Source organism: Hypanus sabinus, chromosome 4 (genome assembly GCF_030144855.1).
Source record: "Hypanus sabinus isolate sHypSab1 chromosome 4, sHypSab1.hap1, whole genome shotgun sequence".
In the NCBI taxonomy this organism is placed as follows: domain Eukaryota; kingdom Metazoa; phylum Chordata; class Chondrichthyes; order Myliobatiformes; family Dasyatidae; genus Hypanus; species Hypanus sabinus.
This window is the reverse complement of record NC_082709.1, coordinates 103586911-103607726: the sequence shown is the minus strand read 5'-3', so window position 1 is coordinate 103607726 and position 20816 is coordinate 103586911. Positions and strand designations below refer to the sequence as shown.

The 20816-nt window shown below is 44.4% G+C and overlaps 1 protein-coding gene across 1 annotated transcript in view; it reads right to left on the bottom strand.

Annotated features, from left to right (window-relative positions):
• The window catches only part of LOC132393054 (acyl-coenzyme A thioesterase 9, mitochondrial-like), an 82149-nt gene that overhangs the window by 27696 nt on the left and 33637 nt on the right, over positions 1-20816 (bottom strand). Inside the window, exons 9-11 of the mRNA XM_059967798.1 lie at positions 19444-19517; positions 16709-16776; positions 7041-7152 (exon numbers count right to left, since the gene is read on the bottom strand). Of these exons, the coding sequence (XP_059823781.1) occupies positions 7041-7152; positions 16709-16776; positions 19444-19517 (254 nt within the window). The remainder of the gene's footprint in view (positions 1-7040; positions 7153-16708; positions 16777-19443; positions 19518-20816) is intronic.

The following is a 20816-nucleotide window of genomic DNA, read 5'->3' as shown; positions in this document are numbered from 1 at the left end:
TACTATCGCTGGCAGCCCATTCCACGCACTTACCACTCTCTGCATAAAAAAACTTACCCCTGACATCTCCTCTGTACCTACTTCCAAGCACCTTAAAACTGCCCACTAATGCTAGCCATTTCAGTCCTGGGAAAAAGCCTCTGACTATCCACACGATCAATGCCTCTCATTATCTTGTACACCTCTATTAAGTCACCTCTCATCCTCCGTTGCTCCAAGGTGAAAAGGTCGAGTTCACTCAACCTATTCTCATAAGGCATGCTCCCCAGTCCAGGCAACATCCTTGTAAATCTCCTCTGCACCCTTTCTATAGTTTCCACATCCTTCCTGTAGTGAGGTAACCAGAACTGAGCACAATACTCCAAGTGGGGTCTGACCAGTGTTCTATATAGCTGTAACATTACACCTCAGCTCTTAAACTCAATCCCACAACTGATAAAGGTCAATGCACCATAAGCCACCTTAACCACAGAGTCAACCTGTGTAGGAGCTTTGAGTGTTAACAGCAAAGCAGCAGGCCAGCAGCTAAGTTGCAGCACATATAAATTCCTTTAGAATGAAACTCTCCTTCCAATTTTCTAATACACCAGTAGAGTCTGTTCACTCCCATAAGTCAGTAAAGGGAAATTGGGAGAGATAATTCGGGAGGGAGAGGCTGCCATCACACCCCAAGTTGGGCAAGTCCATTCAAATATCAGAAAACACATTTCACGCTCACCAGCAGCCTATCGTCCTCCCCTCTGTGCAATACAGAGCTCACCAATTATCAACAGCCTCCCCTATCTCAGTCAAAAACTGAGAATGGACCCAACCAAATAAACACAGGTCTACTGTACTAGATTGAGTGGCCCCTAATGAGATTGCCAATGGGGCTGCTCGGTCACTGCCCACCACTGTGAGCACTAGCAGCATTGTACGTTGCACAAAGTTCAAAAAACAATGTTTATTTTTTTAATCACGATCTCTCACGGAACCCCTAGTGAGACCTCTCAGGGTACCTCTGTTGAGAAACCCTGCACTAGATCCTATAAATTTTGTGGCATCCATTATTAAGGACTCTCACCATCTGGGACATGCATTATTACTACCATCTGGGAGGAGGGACTTGAAGACTCCACACTCATTGATTTAAGAACACCTTCTTCCCCTCTGCCATCAGATTTCTGACTGGTCCACAAACACTACCTCACTATCCTATTTCACATTACTTATTTTAAATTTATATTAAGTTTTACTTTTGCACTGTATTCCTGTCACAAAACAAATTTTATGACAAATGTCAGTGATTTTAAATCTGATTCTGATTTTGCGTCACTTGACCTCTTCAGTCTATTGTGGTGAATTCATTAGCATTTCAAATTCAGCAGACCATGCTGGGCTGGCTAGTTTAATTTCAATGAAGATTTAACTGTCTTAGGAAAGGTACAGGAGCGAGTACAGTTACTGGAATCTGGAGCAAATACTTCTGGAGGCACTCAGTGGGTCAGGCAGCATCTGTGCAGACAAAGATGTTTAATTGCTTCAGATCAAAACCCCACATCAGAACTGATAGGAATAGGAGTGTTTAACTAAAAGGTTAGATGGATTTTCATTACAGTAAAAGATGTATCTGAGCTAAAGTATGTCCTTTCTGGTTTTCATTAAAAGCCACTTGTTGTCAATAAAATAATGTGGAAGGGATTTGGGGCAATACTTCTCTCCCACTCAGCTGTCAGGAAAGAGAAAGCTGTCCTTGAACAGTGCTGGAACCCAATTCTAAAAAATAATTTTAAAAGCACTGTGACACGTGTGAAACATGAGAAATTTAACTAGGTTCATTTGTTCATTATGTGCCATGTCGTATGATGTGGGTAATCATAGTCTTTTCATAATGCCATGACCATGATCAACTAGATTATAAATTTTAAAATTTGAGGATTTGGAACCACTATGTACATAATGCCTTGTATCACATGGAAATATGACTTAAATTTTAAATGTGTATTGTTGCTAATGGAATACCAAAGGAAGATCATTTACAGCTGAATCAAAGGTTCAAAGAATCAAAGTTGTTGGCCAAATCAAAGGTGGTGACAAATCACCATATAGGAGGAAGATGATTGCTGTCTCAACATCAGCAAAATCAAAGAGCTGATTATCGTCCACAGGAGATTCATAAGCCTGTCTTCATTAGGGGAAAGGAGCTGGAGAGGATCTCTGAACTGATTCTAAGATGTACAGACTCACTTTCAAGGGCTCTTTACAACTCATGTTCTCAGTTTTATTTTCATTTGTACAGTTTGTCTTCTTTTGCACATTTGTTGCTTGTCAGTCTTTGTCAGTTTATGTATAGTTTTTCATAAAATTCTATTGCATATTTTTTTCTGTAAATGCCTGTAAGAAAATCAATACTAAGGCTACGTCCACACTACACCGTATATATCTGTAACTGAAGCTTTTTCTCTTCATTTTTACCCTTCTCCACACTAAGATGGTGTATTCATCCCCTGAAAGCAGAGATTTTCAGAAACGCTCTCCAGGGTGTGTAACTTTGAAAACGCCTCTTTGGCAGATCAGTGTGGATGGGGTAACCGGAGAAATCTGAAAACGCTGTCATGACTTGCTGGAAGAGATTGTGATGCCAGCACGCCACTTCGTTGTTTCCTTGAACGCAACCTAACAATTTCAGAACAGACGGCAACGAGACTGAAGCCAGAAGAGTTAGAAATGCACTCACCAAATACTTTGACCCATAACTTACTGAATAAATAAGTATACAGTACTCAGTATTTTGCCCTGTTTTCTGTCCTTACTCTTATGAAGGTGGTTTCCCTATTTATGCAAGTACTTCTCTGACAATAGATGTGTAACAGCGTAATGTAACATTATATGGAAATACAGGATAACACTGATGCAGACATGTTTTATACCTTTAACAAGGGGCTTTATTAATGCAACTGAGTTCGTCATCAGCCGGGTCGTACTGTCCGTGAACTCCCTGTCGGTTGCCTCCATATGTTCCAGTATTTGTTTTTTTTTACTTTTAAGTCCTCCTGCACGAGAGCCAACAGCTGTCTGTTTTTCTAGTCTGTAACTGAACAAACAAGCACCATCTTTCGCAGCAAGATTCGACACCAAACATGTTGTTTGTTTTCGGTGGATGTGTCCTGCGCATGCACAGTAAGAGGATATTCGCCAAAATCTCCGTTTCAATGTGGACAGAGATATTTTTAAAAACACATAGTGTGGACGCCTATCATTTTTATGCAAAACCGGCATTTTCAAAATTATCCAGTCTAGTGTGGATGTACAGTGGATTCCAAACTGTTTTGGACGTATTGCTCAGAAATGTTTTGCTCACTGTGGTTTCAAGCATTCAGGCTTGGAGATGCAAAAAACATCTGGGACTAAAAATGAAACAACTTCACTAATTCAACATGTTAGGAACTCCAAAGAATTTGAAGGTATCGACAATCATCCTGAATGTTACAACTAAAATGAATATTTTTAGAGGATGCAATTGTTGAAAACATTGTTATGAAGGCAGTCCATTATCTACACCAGGTGTCTGTGCTGATTTTGACCATTTATAATCAAAAGAATGCAGCAGATGAATTTCTCTGTTGAAAATTATTAGAAACTTGTATACAGGCAGTCCCTGGGTTATGAACAAGTTCCGTTCCTGAGTCTGCCTTTAAGTCAAACTTGTACATAAGTTGGAACAGGTACATCCAGTATTATTTAGTGTCTGTTAGTCAAACGTTTGTCTTAGTATATAGTATATATTTTACCTTTTTATGCATATAAGACACTTAAGAAATGTATGTATTTCAATAATTTAACCACTGCATTGCTTAGTAACAATTGTAGCTTTCATCAGGGCAGGGCCTTCACATGCTCCATTATTCTCACTTTATCCTTTAAAATTGGTCCGATCATTGACCAACTGTAGCCTAACGCTTTTCCAATGACCGATGGTGTTTCACCTCTTTCCAATCACTTTATTATTTCCACTTTATTTTCAATCATGATCGTTTTCTGTCAACGGAACAGTAACATTGCGGGCGGCGGGTCCCGAGCTCCACCAGATCCTAAAGTCCACTGCACTGAGACAGGTTAAATGGGACAAGTGGGTGCGGTGCTGACTGGAAAAGCGGGGAGGGACTCAGGGTGAATCTTGTTAAGAAAAATTTAAGCCGATTTCAAAGTTACACACACAATACAGTGTCAACAGCAACGACTTAAAATGGCGGACAGCATTCTCTTTCCTCAGTTCGTAAGTACGAGTTGTTTGTAAGTCGAACATTTGTAACTCGGGGACTGCCTGTAGTTTTATTGTACTGTATAAGTATTGATATTGTTCTAATTTGCTCTATACTCCATTTAAATAGATGATTTGTTATTCAGTTAATAGTAGTTTGTCTTTTTTATACCCTTTTCACTATTTTTCCATGAAACTTCAGATAATTGGGGCAGTCGCTTAACTGGGCCACAATATACTGGTCCTAATGTGTTTCAAACAACTGGAATCCACTGTAAATGATAACATATACATAGTCTGATAATAAACTTACTTTTAACTTTGAAACAAGCCATCCAGCCCACTGAGTCCACATCAAGCTTTCCGTCCATGTTCAAAGATGCATACAGCAAGATGCTCTTTATTGACTACAGCTCGGTATTCAATACTATCATCCCTCAACTAATCAATAAGCTTCAAGACCTCAGCCTCAATACCTCCTTGTGCAATTGGATCCTTGATTTCCTCACTTGCAGATCACAGTCAGTTCAGATAGGCAAAAAACATCTCCACAATCTCCAGCAGCACAGGTGCACCACAAGGCTATATGCTTAGCTCCCTGTTCTAAACATTTTATACCTAGGACTGTTCCAACACAGCTCCAACACCATCTTCAAGTTTGCTGACAACACCACTGTCGTAGGCCAAATTAAAGGAGGTGACAAATCACCAAATAGGAGAGAGATTGAAAATCTGGCTAGGTCATGTCACAACAACAACCTCTTACTCAATGTCAGCAAGACCAAGGAGCTGATTATTGACTTAATGCAGAGGAAACTGGAGATCCATGAGCCAGTCCTCATGAAAGGATCAGAGGTGGAGAGACTCAGCAACTTTAAATTCCTCAGTGTTATCATTTAGTGGGCCTGTCCTAGACCCAGCACATAAGTACAAAGAAAGCACAGCAGCACCTCTACTTCCATAGGAATTTGCAAAGATTCGATAATAATATTAAAACTTTGACAAACTTCTATAGATGTGTAGCAGAGACTATATTGACTAGCTACATCACAGCCTGGTATGGAAACATCAATGCCCTTGAGCGGAAAATCCTACAAAAATTAGTGGATATGGCCCAGTCCACCACAAGTAAAGCTCTCCCCATCACTGAGCACTTCTACATGGAGTGCTATCACAGGAAAGCATCATCCATCATCAGGGTCCCACCACCTGGGTTATGCTCTCTACTCGTTGCTACCATCAGGAAGATGATACAGGAGCTTCAGGACTCACACCACCAGTTTCAGAAACAGTTACTACCCTTCAAACATCAGGCTCTTGAACAAAGGGGATAACTTCACTCGCCCTATCATTGATATGTCAATAATCCTTCATCTCATGTTCTCAATATTATTTCTCATCTATTTATATTGTTTCTTCTTTTTGCAGCTGGTCATCTTCTGCACTGCACTCTGGTTGAAAGCTCCAGTTTGGTGGTCGTTCATTGATTCTGTTATAGTTACTATTCTATAGATTTGTTGAGTATCCCACAAAAAAAAAAGAGAATCTCAGAATTGTATATGGTGACATACATGTACATTGATAATAAATTTATTCTGAATGTTGACCACTCGTTCCATTTGCTTGTACTTGTTCTGTATCCTTTGCCTGTTTCAGCGTCTCCTAAAGTGAGTGCATCTGACCCAAACATCTCCTCAAGCTGCAAACTCCAGATATCAAAAACACAAAAAGAAATAACCTTATCCCTCAAATTCTCTTTAAAACTCCTTAAACCTATGATCTGTTGTTTTTGATACCCCCACCACGGGAAACAGATGTCCACTCTATTGATGCTTCTTATAATTTTACACAGTTCTATAAGGTCACCCTTCCTTCTAGGGAAAACAAACCCAGCTCATCCCATCTCTCCTTTCTAACCCATGCAACATCATGATAAATCTTCTCTGCATTCTCTCTAGCAGCACACCCCACCCCCTCCTACAGTGACAGCAGAACTGTACACAATACTCCAAATACATTAGACTCAGTATCAGGTTTAACATCACCGGCATATGTCAAGAAATTTGTTGACTTTGCAACTGCAGTACAATGCAATACATCATATTAGAGAAAAAAAGCATGAATTACAGTAAATATATATATTAAGTAGTTAAATTAAGTACGTACTGCAAAAATGGAAATAAAAAGTACTGAGGTAGTGTTCATGGGTTCAATGTCCATTCAGATGGCAGTGGGGTAAGAAACTGTTCCTGAATCACTGAGTGTGCCTTCACATTTCTGTACTTCCTTCCTAATGATAGCATTGAGGACAAGGCATGACCTGGGTGATGGTGGTCCTTAATGATGGACACTGCCTTTTTGAGGGATCACTCCTTAAAGGTGTCCTGGCTACTACAGGGGCTACTGCTCATGGTGTTCACTAAGTTTACAGCTCTCTCACCAGTGTTTTGATAAACTGCAACATAATCCTCCAATTTATATATTATATGATCCTGACTTATGAATGCAAGCATACCATGTGCCTTCTTCACCATCCTATGCACTTGTGTTGCCACTTACAGGAAACTACAGAGTTGAACCCTAAGGTCTCACTGTTCACCAAGATTATTTGCACACTATTATTCCCCGTGATTGCCCTACCCCCATTTGACTTCAGATAATGCATCATATTACACAGCACTTGTGCATCTTCTGAAAGAAAACCCACGGGTCAAAAATTAGGCAAGTAAAATATGAGGTTACCAGACAATGGGAAGGTGAAGGGAACATTGTAATGTATCTAACTATAATCTCCACTTACCTGACATCCAGAGTCTCCAGGAACATTTCATGTATAATTTTCTGCTCATCTTCATTTGGTGCTGTTTTCAATAAAGAGATTTCCTTTAGTGTTGTCCTTTTTGCTTTGTTCACTAGGATTTTAAAAAAGAAAAGGTTTGTTACAAGTTTACTTCCAACTTCAAAAGGTTTGACCATCAAAACAACCATTTCTATAAAATATCAGGACATCCTCTCAGATGTGGGAGAAAGCTTCCAAATGATAGGAACAGAAGTCAATATGAAAGAAGATATTAAAAAGATCAAAATGCCTATCTAACCTAATCTATTTCTTTGTGTTTGGCCCATATACCTTCTTTCCTATCTGTATCTTTTAAATGTAATATTACTCATCACTACAAGTTGCTCTGACAGTATGTTTCATAAACCCTGTGTGAAAAAACCTGTTCCTCAGATCTCCTTTAAATATTTCCCCTCACATTAAACCCATGCCACCTAGTTTTGGACTCCCCATCCTTGGAAAAATAATATGACTATCTATGTTGAGCCTCTCATAATATTATAAACTCCTCAGTTACCTATACTCCTGGGAAAACCATCCTGTCTCTCCTCCAGTCCAGGCAACACATTTGTGAATCTTTGCTGCACTCTATCTAGCTTAATCACATCCTTACTATGGTATAGCAACTAGTAATAATCCAGCATTTTGTACACTTACGACTTCCAAACACTTATACTTTTTACTAATAATTATACTATAGTACTGTGCAAAAGTCTCAGGTACACTACATTTTTTAATATGATTTCTGAAGGTATGGCTTGATCTCAACATCATTGAAGCTGTCTGGAACTAACTGGAGGCAAAAGCAAGTGAGACAGCCAAAGTCTGCAGAAGAACTGATGCAGTTTTAAAGGCAAAGGATAGCCACACCAGATATTAATCTGATCTTATTTTTACTGTCTACTGCTCTTTATAGATTTTATTTTATTTAGAAACTTTTTATTATTTTTGAAAGCATCTTCACTTAACAGATTTTTTAACATGTACCTAAGACTTTTGCACAGTACTGTACATCTTATACTAACTCTTGAACCCTGGCCACAAATGACAAGCATGTCATCACTCACCCAATCTATTGGAGTTGATATTTTCACTGTACTATGTACTTTCACTCCTAGTTCTCCATGTTTAACAGCATTTTCCAAGGCTCTGCCATTCACTGTACATGTCCTACTCTTGTTCAACTTCCCAAAATACTGTACATCACTTTCTGTTTGTCTGACTTCCATCTGTCACCTCTTGGCCCAGTTTCCCCAGTTGATTAATATTCTGGTGTTATCTCAGATAAACTCTGTCACTGGCCACAATAACACCATTTCTGGCATCCTCTGTTTGACGCGCTGTCATCCAGCCAAAGGTTCAGGACACTAAAAGCCAAAACAAATAGACCAAGGAACAGCTTCTACCCCAGAGCTGTGGCCTCCATCACACCACTCCCACAGAACAATGATTGAAACTGTGAGCACACACAAGGACTCAAATACTTGCACTAACGGCACTTTGTGCATTACTCTGACATTCTGGTTCTGCTGCAACTTATTTTCTGCTACTTATCTATTTAATACTTTTTTTTTTTATTACTGTTTTGTTTTTATCTGCCGCTTTAGGCTCAGTGCTGGGACTGCAACTATTTATTATACATTAATAATTTAGATGCAGGGATTAAAAGTAAAATCAGCAAATTTGCAGATGACACAAAGCTGGGTGGCAGTGTGAAATATGAGGAGGATGTTAAGAGAATGGAGGGTGACTTGGACAGGTTGGGTGAGTGGGTAGATGCATGGCAGATGCAGTTTAATGTGGATAAATGTGAGGTTATCCACTTTGATGGCAAGAACAGGAAGGCAGATTACTATCTGAATGGTGTCAAGTTAGGAAAAGGGGAAGTACAACGAGATCTAGGTGTCCTTGTTCATCAGTCACTGAAAGTAGGCATGCAGGTACAGCAGGCAGTGAAGAAAGCTAATGGCATGTTGGCCTTCATAACAAAGGGAGTTGAGTACAGGAGTAGAAAGGTCCTTCTGCAGTTGTACAGGGCCCTGGTGAGACCACACCTGGAGTATTGTGTTCAGTTTTTGTCTCCAAATTTGAGGAAGGACATCCTTGCTATTGAGGGAGTGCAGTGTAGGTTTACGAGGTTGATTCCCGGGATGGCAGGACTGTCATATGTCGATTGGGCTTGTATACACTGGAATTTAGAAGGATGAGAGGGGATCTGATTGAAACATATAAGATTATTAAGGGATTGGACATGCTAGAGGCAGGAAACATATTCCCAATGTTGGGGGAGTCCAGAACCAGAGGCCACAGTTTAAGAATAAGGCATAGGCCCATTTAGAACAGGGTTGAGGAAAAACTTTTTCACCCAGAGAATTGTGGATCTACGGAATGCTCTGCCTCAGAAGGCAGTGGAGGCCAATTCTCTGGATGCTTTCAAGAAAGAGTTAGATAGAGCTCTTTAAGATAGCGTTGTACATCCTGGGATTTAATGCATGCTGCAGATGGAACTAGATTTCTTTTCATTTTACTTGTATTGTTTACAAGGTTGGCAGGTTGATGGTTTAATTTGTGGAATTGAGCACTGGGGTTCTGTATTTCTTTGTACTTGGCATGCTTATGTTAAGAAATTTCATCTGTAGATCACATGAAATCTGTTTAAACTGATGCTTTTGTTGTACTTTGATATGCTGTCTACCCATATCAAAGGTTTTGCTGAGATTGTGAGAGGTATGACTAGTAATTGAATGATCTTTATTGTCATTATACATAGGTACAAAGACACTCTGTTTAGCTTCCTCTCAGGCAATTAAATAAAGACAATAGACAATAGGTGCAGGAATAGGCCCTTCGGCCCTTCGAGCCAGCACCGCCATTCAATGTGATCATGGCTGATCATCCACAATCAGTACCCCGTTCCTGCCTTCTCCCCATATCCCTTGACTATCCCTGAGTTTCATTGTACTTATGTACTTATGTATAACCTCTCCTTGTAACTCGGGCCTCCAAGTCCAAGCAACATCCTTGTAAATATTTTCTGCACTCTTTCCAATAACAGGATGCCCAAAACTGTACACAATACTCCAAGTGTATGACTGTAACGTAGAAGTTATTCCAGCCCCTCCAGCAGTGAGTGCAAAACAAGAGATGAATATTACTTGCCATTCACCAGTCTATGCAGAAATGCAGTCTAGGTCTTGTTGTGTTCATGCACAGACTGCTTCATTTATCTCAACAAGTGTCTTTTGCAGTACTAACACCAGCTGATTAGCAGCTAGAATTCTACACCACTGATCCAGAGACGAGTTCAAATTTCACCACACAACCAGAAATTCAACTAATTAAACTTCTTAATTTTTTTCATTAAAGATACAGCACAGTTACAGGCCCTTCCGACCCTCCAATTGCATCCAAAGTGACCAATTAACCTGTTAGCCCGCACATCTTCGGAATGCTGTAGGAAACGGGGACACTTGGAAGAAACCCACGTGGTCACAGGGAGAACATACAAACTTCTTACATTGAATCGAGCCCGATGACACTGTAGTAGTGTTACACTAACTGCCATGCTACTGTGCCACCTCCGTCTGAAATGGAAAGAGCTGGTCTCAGTGACAATAACCTTAGAACTTCTGGGTGTTCTTAAAACACCACCTATTCAGTAACACTCTTCAGGGAAGGAAATATGCCATTGTGGCGACCCATTTCCTAGCGTATCCGAACCGACTCACAATTAGATAGCCTACGGGGGTTTGCGAGCACAGAGCTTTGGAGCCTCTGCGCCATGGGGGGCCGGCTGACAGAGGCTTAAAAGTGAGGCTGAAGTTTTCGAATAAAGTTTTTTCCTTCGACTGCAGTTACCGACTCCGTGTCGTAATTTTAGCGCTGCGTGTAGCACACCGCTACAATTGGTGACCCCGACGGTCCAAACGATTTTTGGACCAGAAATGACCGACGCCGCCTCTGTTCATGCGGTTTCGTTGAAACTGCCAGGTTTCTGGGCACAGCGCCCGGACCTATGGTTCCAGCAAGCCGAAGCCCAATTCCACGTTCGCCAGATCACCTCAGAAGACACCTGCTACTACTACGTGGTGAGCTCCCTCGACCAGGACACAGCGGCCCAGGTCGCGGAGTTCGTACAGTCGCCCCCGGCAGACGGCAAGTACATGGAATTCAAAGCCCTGCTCCTCAGGACTTTCGGACTCTCTCGGCGCGAGCAGGCTGCCCGTTTACTGCACCTGGATGGCTTGGGCGACAGACCTCCATCGGCTTTAATGAATGAGATGTTGTCTCTCGCCGACGAACACACACCCTGCCTCATGTTTGAGCAGGCATTCCTGGAGCAGCTGCCCGAGGACATACGCCTGCTGCTGTCCGACGCGGATTTCAGTGACCCCCGGAAGGTGGCAGCCCGGGCGGACTTGCTGTGGAACGCCAAAAAGGTGAGCGGGGCGTCCATCGCACAGATCACCCAGCCACGCTCCCGGCAGCAAACCAGTCCAGGCCCGGCCGCAGAGCCCGCCAACGCCCGGCCCAATGAACACTGGTGCTTCTACCACCAGCTGTGGGGCGCAGAAGCCCGCCGTTGTCGCCCGCCCTGCAAGTTCCCAGGAAACGCCAGGGCCAGCCGCCGCTGATGGCTACGGCGGCTGGCCATCGGGATAGCCTCCTGTATGTGTGGGATAGAAGGTCGGGACGCCGGTTTTTGGTCGATACTGGGGCTGAGATCAGCGTTTTACCTCCGACAAGTTACGACACCCGCAGCAGGGCACCGGGTCCCCCCCTGAGGGCCGTGAATGGCAGCACCGTAAGGACCTATGGCACCCGTCAGGTGCAGCTACAGTTCAGCTCCAGCCAGTTCACGTGGGACTTCACACTGGCCGCCGTAGCCCAACCGCTTCTGGGTGCGGATTTTTTGCGGGCTCACAGCCTACTGGTCGACCTGCCCAGGAAGAGACTGGTACACGCCGAGACCTTTCAGACGTTCTCCCTGGGTGCAGCCCAGTTGCCAGCCCCTCACCTCGGCTCCATCACGCTGTCCGACGACAACTTCACCAGGGTCCTGGCGGAGTTCCCATCGGTTCTGGCACCGCAGCTCACAGCGGCCATGCCCAGGCACGGCGTACAGCACCACATCCCGACCCAGGGACCACCCCTCCATGCCCGTGCTCAGCGGCTTCCCCCGGACAAGCTCCGACTGGCGAAGGAGGAGTTCCAGAGGATGGAGGAATTGGGGATCATCCGGCGGTCCGACAGCCCATGGGCCTCCCCCCTGCACATGGTGCCCAAAGTGACGGGGGGCTGGAGACCGTGCGGCGACTACCGCAGGCTGAATGAGGCTACCACACCGGACCGCTACCCTGTGCCGCACATTCAGGACTTTGCAGCAAACCTGCACGGCGCACGGATCTTCTCCAAGGTAGATCTCGTCCGGGGATACCATCAAATCCCGATGCATCCTGACGACGTCCCCAAAACGGCTCTCATCACCCCTTTCGGCCTTTTCGAGTTCCTCCGCATGTCGTTCGGCCTGAAGAATGCCGCACAGACGTTCCAGCGGTTAATGGACGCGGTGGGACGGGACCTGGACTTCGCGTTCATCTATTTGGATGACATCCTCATAGCCAGCGGCAGTCGTCAGGAGCATCTGTCCCACCTCCGTCAACTCTGCGCCCGACTGAGTGAGTACGGTCTTACAATCAACCCCGCCAAATGCCAGTTCGGACTCGATACCATTGACTTCCTGGGCCACAGGATTACTAAAGACGGGGCAACCCCTCTGCCCGCTAAGGTAGATGCGGTCCGCCACTTCCCCCGACCCACCACGATCAAAGGCCTTCAGGAATTCGTAGGTATGGTCAATTTCTACCGCCGCTTCCTCCCTTCAGCTGCCCGGATCATGCGCCCCTTGTTCGCCCTGATGTCGGGTCCGAGCAAGGACATTACCTGGGACGAGGAGTCCGCCGCCGCTTTCGTTCAAACGAAGGAAGCTTTGGCGGACGCCGCAATGCTAGTACATCCCAGAATGGACACCCCTACTGCCCTCACAGTGGACGCATCAAACACGGCAGTCGGTGGGGTGCTGGAGCAGCTCATCGCAGGTCGCTGGCAACCCCTGGCGTTTTTCAGCAAACACCTGCGACCACCCGAGCTTAAGTACAGTGCTTTTGACCGGGAACTGTTGGCGCTCTACCTGGCAATCCGGCATTTCAGGTACTTCCTAGAAGGTCGGCCCTTCACCACGTTCACGGACCACAAACCGCTTACCTTTGCGTTTACGAAAGCATCCGACCCCTGGTCGTCCCGCCAGCAACGCCACCTGTCCTACATCTCTGAATACACGACAGATGTCCGGCACGTCTCGGGTAAGGACAATGTCGTGGCGGATGCGCTCTCTCGCCCTACCGTTCATGCCCTTTCCCAAGGGGTAGACTTTGAGGCACTGGCAGAGGCACAGCAGGCGGATGAGGAGATTCCGAGTTATAGAACCGCAGTCTCCGGTCTGCAGCTCCAGGACCTCCCCGTGGGCCCAGGTGAGAGGACCCTACTCTGTGATGTCGCCACCGGCCAGCCCCGTCCAGTCGTCCCGACAGCATGGCGGCGCCGCGTTTTCGACTCCATTCATAACTTGGCGCATCCCTCCATCCGGACAACTGTCCAGATGGTTTCCAGCAGGTTCGTTTGGCACGGACTCCGCAAACAGGTCAGTGAATGGGCCAGAACATGCATGCACTGCCAGACGGCCAAGGTGCAGCGGCACACCAAAGCCCCACCGCAGCAGTTCCATCCCGCCCACCGGCGTTTTGACCACATTCATGTGGATATCGTGGGCCCCCTGCCAGTGTCGTGCGGAGCGCGTTACCTCCTGACTATCGTGGACCGGTTCACAAGATGGCCAGAGGCGGTCCCGCTCACCGACACCACCTCCGAATCTTGCGCCCGAGCCCTGATCGCCACCTGGATATCTCACTTTGGTGTCCCGGCCCACATTACCTCCGACAGAGGCGCCCAGTTCACCTCCAGCCTGTGGTCAGCTATGGCCAGCCTTTTGGGGACTCAGCTGCACCACACAACTGCCTACCACCCACAGTCGAACGGGCTAGTGGAGCGTTTCCACCGTCACCTGAAGTCGGCCCTCATGGCCCGCCTGCGAGGAGCCAACTGGGCGGACGAGCTTCCCTGGGTCCTACTCGGCATCCGCACAGCGCCCAAGGACGACCTGCACGCCTCGTCGGCCGAGTTGGTATACGGCGCGCCCCTGGTCGTCCCCGGGGAGTTCCTACCAGCCCCAAGGGGGCAAGAGGAAGAACCCGCAGCAGTCCTGGGCAGACTACGCGAGAAGCTCGGTAACCTGGCCCCCATACCCACTTCACAGCACGGGCGGCACCCGACCTGCGTACCCAAAGACCTACAGAACTGTAAGTTTGTGTTTGTACGAAGGGGCGGGCATCGGCCACCGCTGCAGCGGCCATACGAGGGGCCGTTTATGGTGCTCCGGAACAACGGGTCCACGTTCATGCTGGACGTTGGGGGGAAAGAGGAAGTTTTCACGGTGGACTGCCTCAAACCGGCCCATGTGGACCTGGCGCAACCGGCCGAGTTTCCGGCGCCTCGGCGCAGAGGCCGACCTCCCAAGCAGGTTCTGGCCCAGACTGTGGACATTGGGGGGTGTATCGCCGGTTCTGGGGGGGGGGGGGGGGGTTATGTGGCGACCCATTTCCTAGCGTATCCGAACCGACTCACAATTAGATAGCCTACGGGGGTTTGCGAGCACAGAGCTTTGGAGCCTCTGCGCCATGGGGGGCCGGTTGACAGAAGCTTAAAAGTGAGGCTGAAGTTTTCGAATAAAGTTTTTTCCTTCGACTGCAGTTACCGACTCCGTGTCGTAATTTTAGCGCTGCGTGTAGCACACTGCTACACCATCCCTACCCAAGTCTGCAGATATGTATGTTACTCTGGGCTGCCTTCTCAGTCGGGGGCAAGAAGGGATGGACAACAAATGCTGGCATTGCCAGCAGCATTGATATTTTTTTTCAAGTGTGCATATAAAAGAAGTAATTTCAACATATTAAGTATTAAATCAGGAGACAAAAGAGACTGCAGATGGTGGAATATATAACAAGCAAGATGCTAGAGGAACTCAGCAAGCCAAGCAAAATCAGTGGAGGGAAATGGACAGACAAAGGGTCTCAACCCAAATGCTGACTGTCCATTTCCAACCACAGATGCTGCCTGACCCACTTAGTCCCTGCAGCAAAGTTTCTTGTTAAACCAGGACAAACTGCTCATCTAAAGAATTCAAAAGCTCACAGCTTTAATCAAAGTAGGGAGCATTATCAAGCTCCAACAATTAAACATCAAGCAAAAATAATAACTGCCATCAAAGTTATGTTTTGAAACCTTGCTGAAGGGCAATTGGGTGTTGTAATTTAAATACAAAACCACTGAAATATACTTCAATACAATGCACATCACTGAATATTTTGCTAACTCCAGTGTGTTGAAAGATGCCGTTTTAAGTGCATTCTCCCCAACTTTTGCCATCTCAATGGGATCCCGCCAACAAGCACATCTTTCCCTTCCCCTCTTCCCCCTCCCCATTTTCTGCTTTCTGCAGGGATTGCTCCCTACATGACTCCCTTGCCCATTTGTTCCTTCCCCACTCATCTCCCTCCTAGCACTTATCCTTGCAAGCAGAACAAGTGCTACGCCTGCACCTGTACCTCCTGCTTCACTACCATTCAGGGCACCAAACAGTCCTTCCAGGAGAGGCAACACTTCACCCGTGAGTCTGTTGGGGTCATTTACTGTGTCCGGTGCTCCTGGTGTGGCCTCCTGTACACTGGTGAGACCCGACATAGACTGGGAGACCGCTTCGCTGAGCACCTACACTCTGTCTGCCAGAAAGAGTGGGATCACCCAGTGGCCACCAATTTTAATTCCACTTCCCAAACCGGTATGTCTATCCATGGCCTCCTCCATTGCCGTGATGTGGCCACACTTAGGTTGGAAGAACAACACCTTATTTTCAGTCTGGGTAGCCTCCAACCTGTTGGCATGAACATCGATTTCTCAAACTTCCGGTAATGTCCCCCAACCAACCCCCCCCCCCCTTCTCCATTTTCCCATCACCTTGTCTCCTTGCTTGCCCATCGGCTCCCTCTGCTGCTCCTCCTCCATTTTCTTTCTTCTATGGCCTTCTCTCCTCTATCAGACTCCCCCTTCTCCAGCCCTGTGTCTCTTCCCAATCAACTTCTCAGCTCTTCAAGTCATCACTTTTTATTGTCGTTTCGACCATAACTGCTGGTACAGTACACAGTAAAAACTAGACAACATTTTTCAGGACCATGGTGCTACATGAACAATACAAAAACTACACTGAACTACATAAACCCCCCTCCCTTCAAGTTTCTTCCATCAGCTTGTGTTTTCTCTCTCCCCACCTTTTAAATCTACTCCTCAGCTTTTTTTCTCCAGTCCTACTGGAGGGTCTCAGCTCAAAATGTTGACTGTACTCTTTTCCATAGATGCTGCCTGGCCTGCTGAGTTTCTCCAGAATTTTGTGTGTACTGCTTTAAGTGCAAAACATCTTTTTTCACTGAGATAGGGTGGAGTGCCTCATCATAACTTACAGTCTCCTTGTTGAAAGAGTTTCTCCTCTTCTGGACACTCGGGCTTCAATGGATTAATTAAAGCTCCCCTATGTGAAGAAACAAAAAGGAAAAAAAAAATCACAACTGTTCCTTCTAGCCAGTTCTCCTAAAGTGCAAAAATGGATTATTTGACATTCAGCCATGTACCACTCATTCTGCTATGTCTCCTTATTTTGTCTAACTGCATATTAAAACATTCCAGGAGTGCTTGATAACAAATGGTCATCAATGAATGACATGCCAAGCTCCAGCATTAGATATACCTCTAGTTCAAGCTGCTCCAGTATAGTTAAAACTTTGGTATCTTGCCAGTGTCAGGAAACATCAGGAATTGAATTAGACCTTGATTAAATGTGACAAGTCTGGACGCAGCAACATCAATGGGACCTGATAGTATTTGTTCACTGAGAAAAGCAACAAGGAGTTAATATGGATCGAAAGGTAAATCCTTCACCAGCTGGAGTCATACCTCACATAGCTAAATAGTTGTGGATGTTGGATGTCAATCATCTCAGCTTGAACTACCTAGTTCCTCCTTTACACACTCAAACTCTTCTTGCCACAGCTCACCCTGTTTCTTTCTCCTCCTCCACCCATTCCATCTATGCATCAGCCAGACACTTCTCCTGCTGGGTTCCCTCTAATGCCCACATCTGGCCACTCCATCTCCTTAATGTGGTTCCATGCTTCACTTTACTCTGCTAGCAGGTTCTACAATCTGTTGCCTCCACTTATCATGTGCCAGACTCTGGTGCTATTTCCACTCACTCTGCCTCTATCTGCCAATCAATCCTCCTCACCTGGATTGCCATCTCTTCCTTGCTCTTCTATATGCTGACTATCGTTCATGCTTCAGTCCTCATAAAGGGTTTCAACCTGAAACATCAACTGTCCATCTCCCCCCACTGATGCAGAATTTATCCAACAGTTCAAGATTTTCTTTTTGCTGGGTTTAGTATTGGTGATAAGGTTTTAGATACGATAATCAAGGAAAAAAATTAAAACACAAGAATTAACACATATATCAAGGGGCACAGTGGCGCAGGGAGTAGAGTTGCTGTCTTGCATATCCCACAACATGCGTTCTATCTGGAGTTTACATGCTCTTCCTGTTACTGCAAGGGTTTCCTTCCACGTTTCAAAGACATGTAGTAGGTAAGATTATTTGCCATCCTAAATTGTTCTTGGAGTCTGAGAGAATCTGAGTTGTTGGGAATATGAAAGAATGAAATGGGATGAGTGTAGGGTTAGAACAAATGGTTGCTTGATTGGTAGCAAGGACTCAGTGAGCCAATCGGCCTCTTTCTGTGATCTATAACCCATGCTTGAATTTTGTGGAGTACCAAGGTGGCTAATGACAGGGTGTTGTCTATATAGATTAAGAAAGTGCTTAACAGTGTGTTAGAGGTTTATTAACAAAACTGAACATCAGTTATTAGAATGGATAAAAAATAATTTTAAAAAATCATCAGGAAGCTGGTGGATGATGGATTGTTTTCCACACAACTGGAAATGATAGGACTGTTACATTTTATAATTACGTATGAACGAATGACATGTCTATTTGAACATAATAACAACTGCCATTGAACAAACTTGAAGATTTGGCAAATTGTAGATGATATCAATGAATGACATGATATCCAGGGCTCAATGGGATAACAGTGAAACACTCTCACTTGAATGTGTCTTCAAAGCATGAAGTTTCTGATGTTGCTCAGAAAGGATAGGCAGAAGAATTCTCCACTAGACAGATTAAGAGCAAGATGGCGCCAGTGAGCAATGGCAACATCCTGTGGACAGCTTATAAATCTACTGGACACTCTTCTTCTTCGAAATATACTTCTTCTCAACTGGAATCGATTACACCCTGTAACTTCACTTTTACAAATGTATTTTTGAGCCAACTGAATGATCCGGCACTTCTGCAATTTCCTGGGGGATTCGGTGTGGAATGCAGCTATGGTGCAGCTGGTGGTGACTGCATCAATTCCTAATGACAGAACACGAACCCGTGGTCGGCTCCATTACACCACGCCAATTGAGATGTTGAGCAAGATTAAAATTGACAAAGTGTAATGCCCTGGGAAAGGTTTCACTGCTAACGTAATAGTTTTTCTGTAGAAGCAGTGCTTAGGTTCTGGGTAGATAGAGATAACGAGTGCTTTGGAACGTGAGCTGGGTCCTTTGTTCAGCGGGAGATGAAGAGGGAAAACGCTGGAGAGAACTGGTCACAGGATTCAACCAGGTGGGGGACTGTGATTCGAAGGAGCAAGGCGTCACAGTTGACAGGATCAGTGAATATGACTTCTGGAAGAATTGAGCTCCAACTTGTGCACACTTGACTGTTTAATTATAATAGGCCCTTGTTTTTTCTTTCTTTTCTTTACTAACCATTTAGTTAAGATTCATAAATGTAACTCTTTTAATCATATGCAGTGCGCTGTCCGTTATTTCTTGGCGCTGAGTTGTAACAGGGTAGCAAATTACACAGCATCCACACAAACCAGGGTTTGGGGTGAGAGAGCCATCTCAATCTCATGAGTTTGGTAGGACCAGGGTGTATATTCTCTAGACTTCCCTAGGCCAGGGAAACCAGTGGGGTTTCAAAAGTTTTTCACTGTACCTCAGTACTACTAAGAGACAATAATAAACCAATTTACCACTGATCAAATTAAAAAACTTAGTGAGAATCCACATCCAACATTGATTACCTTTTATTTGAAGCATCACGTGCCACCATCACAAAAGTAGCCTCGAGGACTGGACTGAAGGCGCCATTTTGATACTTCAAAGAAAAAGAAATCATTAAATTATGTACACATTTAAAATCATACCATTTATTATCTATTTAATACACAGAAAATGCATAGGTGCTTACAGTCCTGTTTGAACTTGTGTAAATCACACAGAACAGAATAGGCCTTTCAGCCCACCATTCAATGCTGACTATCAAGTACCTATCTATACTAATCACATTTACCAGCATTTGGTCCTTAGCCTTGTGTGCCTTAGCAATTCAAGTATTATATCCAGATACTATTTAAATATTGTGAAAACATCAGCCACTATCATTCCATTAGGGAAGCCAGTGAATGAGAACCTTCTGGTTGTAGTGTACTAAAAGTACAGTTTTGTTGAGAAGTTTCTCTCATTACCCATCAGTTGATAGACCGTATGAAAATATTAAAATTTGGGTCCACTTTAAAGCCCTGTGGTGAAGTTTTATATGGTTGAACACAACGGAAAATGGAACATGACCATAAACACGGTGCAACTTAAAATGGATAGAATGACCAGGATATGTTCGAGGTACCTTTAACTTAAAAACAGATGCTCCACAGGATGATTCATCCTTGTATCCAAGCATTAAATGAGGTAAACTTTTCCTAATATCCAGTCAGAGTAAGTTATTTTACCTTTCAAAACTCAATTGACGTAGTTGTTGCCCACAATACAGTGGATTCCAGTTAATTGGGACACATCCGGACCTGTACATTTTCGCCCAATTAAGCAGCTGCCCCAATTGGTCAAAGCTTAATGGAAATAATTTTAAAAGTATAAAAAAGACAATCTACCATTTAACTGAGCAATAAATTATGAATTTAAATGAAACACTGAACAAATTAGAGCACTACCAATACTACTACGGTACTATAAAACTGTTTATGTAATGGTTACAAACACACACAACTGATGCTATTTTAAAACTATTCACTCCAAGCACGGCATAGCATCTAAAGGCCACACAAGTTCATGTGACTGACACTAGTTAGAAACCATTCAGGAAGTATCCTGTCCCAATTAAAAGGCATAGTGTCCCAAATAAACGAAGGAAATCCTGGCTATTTTCTTGATTAGTTTTTGTTCTCTAAGAGTTGTCCCACATAAGCAGCTGCCCTGATAACCAATGGACCAATTAACCAGAATTCACTGTATCGTGATTGTTAAAACAGCAGCCTTAACCCAAAGTTATTTCAACTACAGGTAACGTTACTTTAACTGTATTATTGGTTTGAATATTTACGTTATGGAAAATTTGCATTACATCAAAATAACACTAAATCTTTGCATTACTAATAAACTA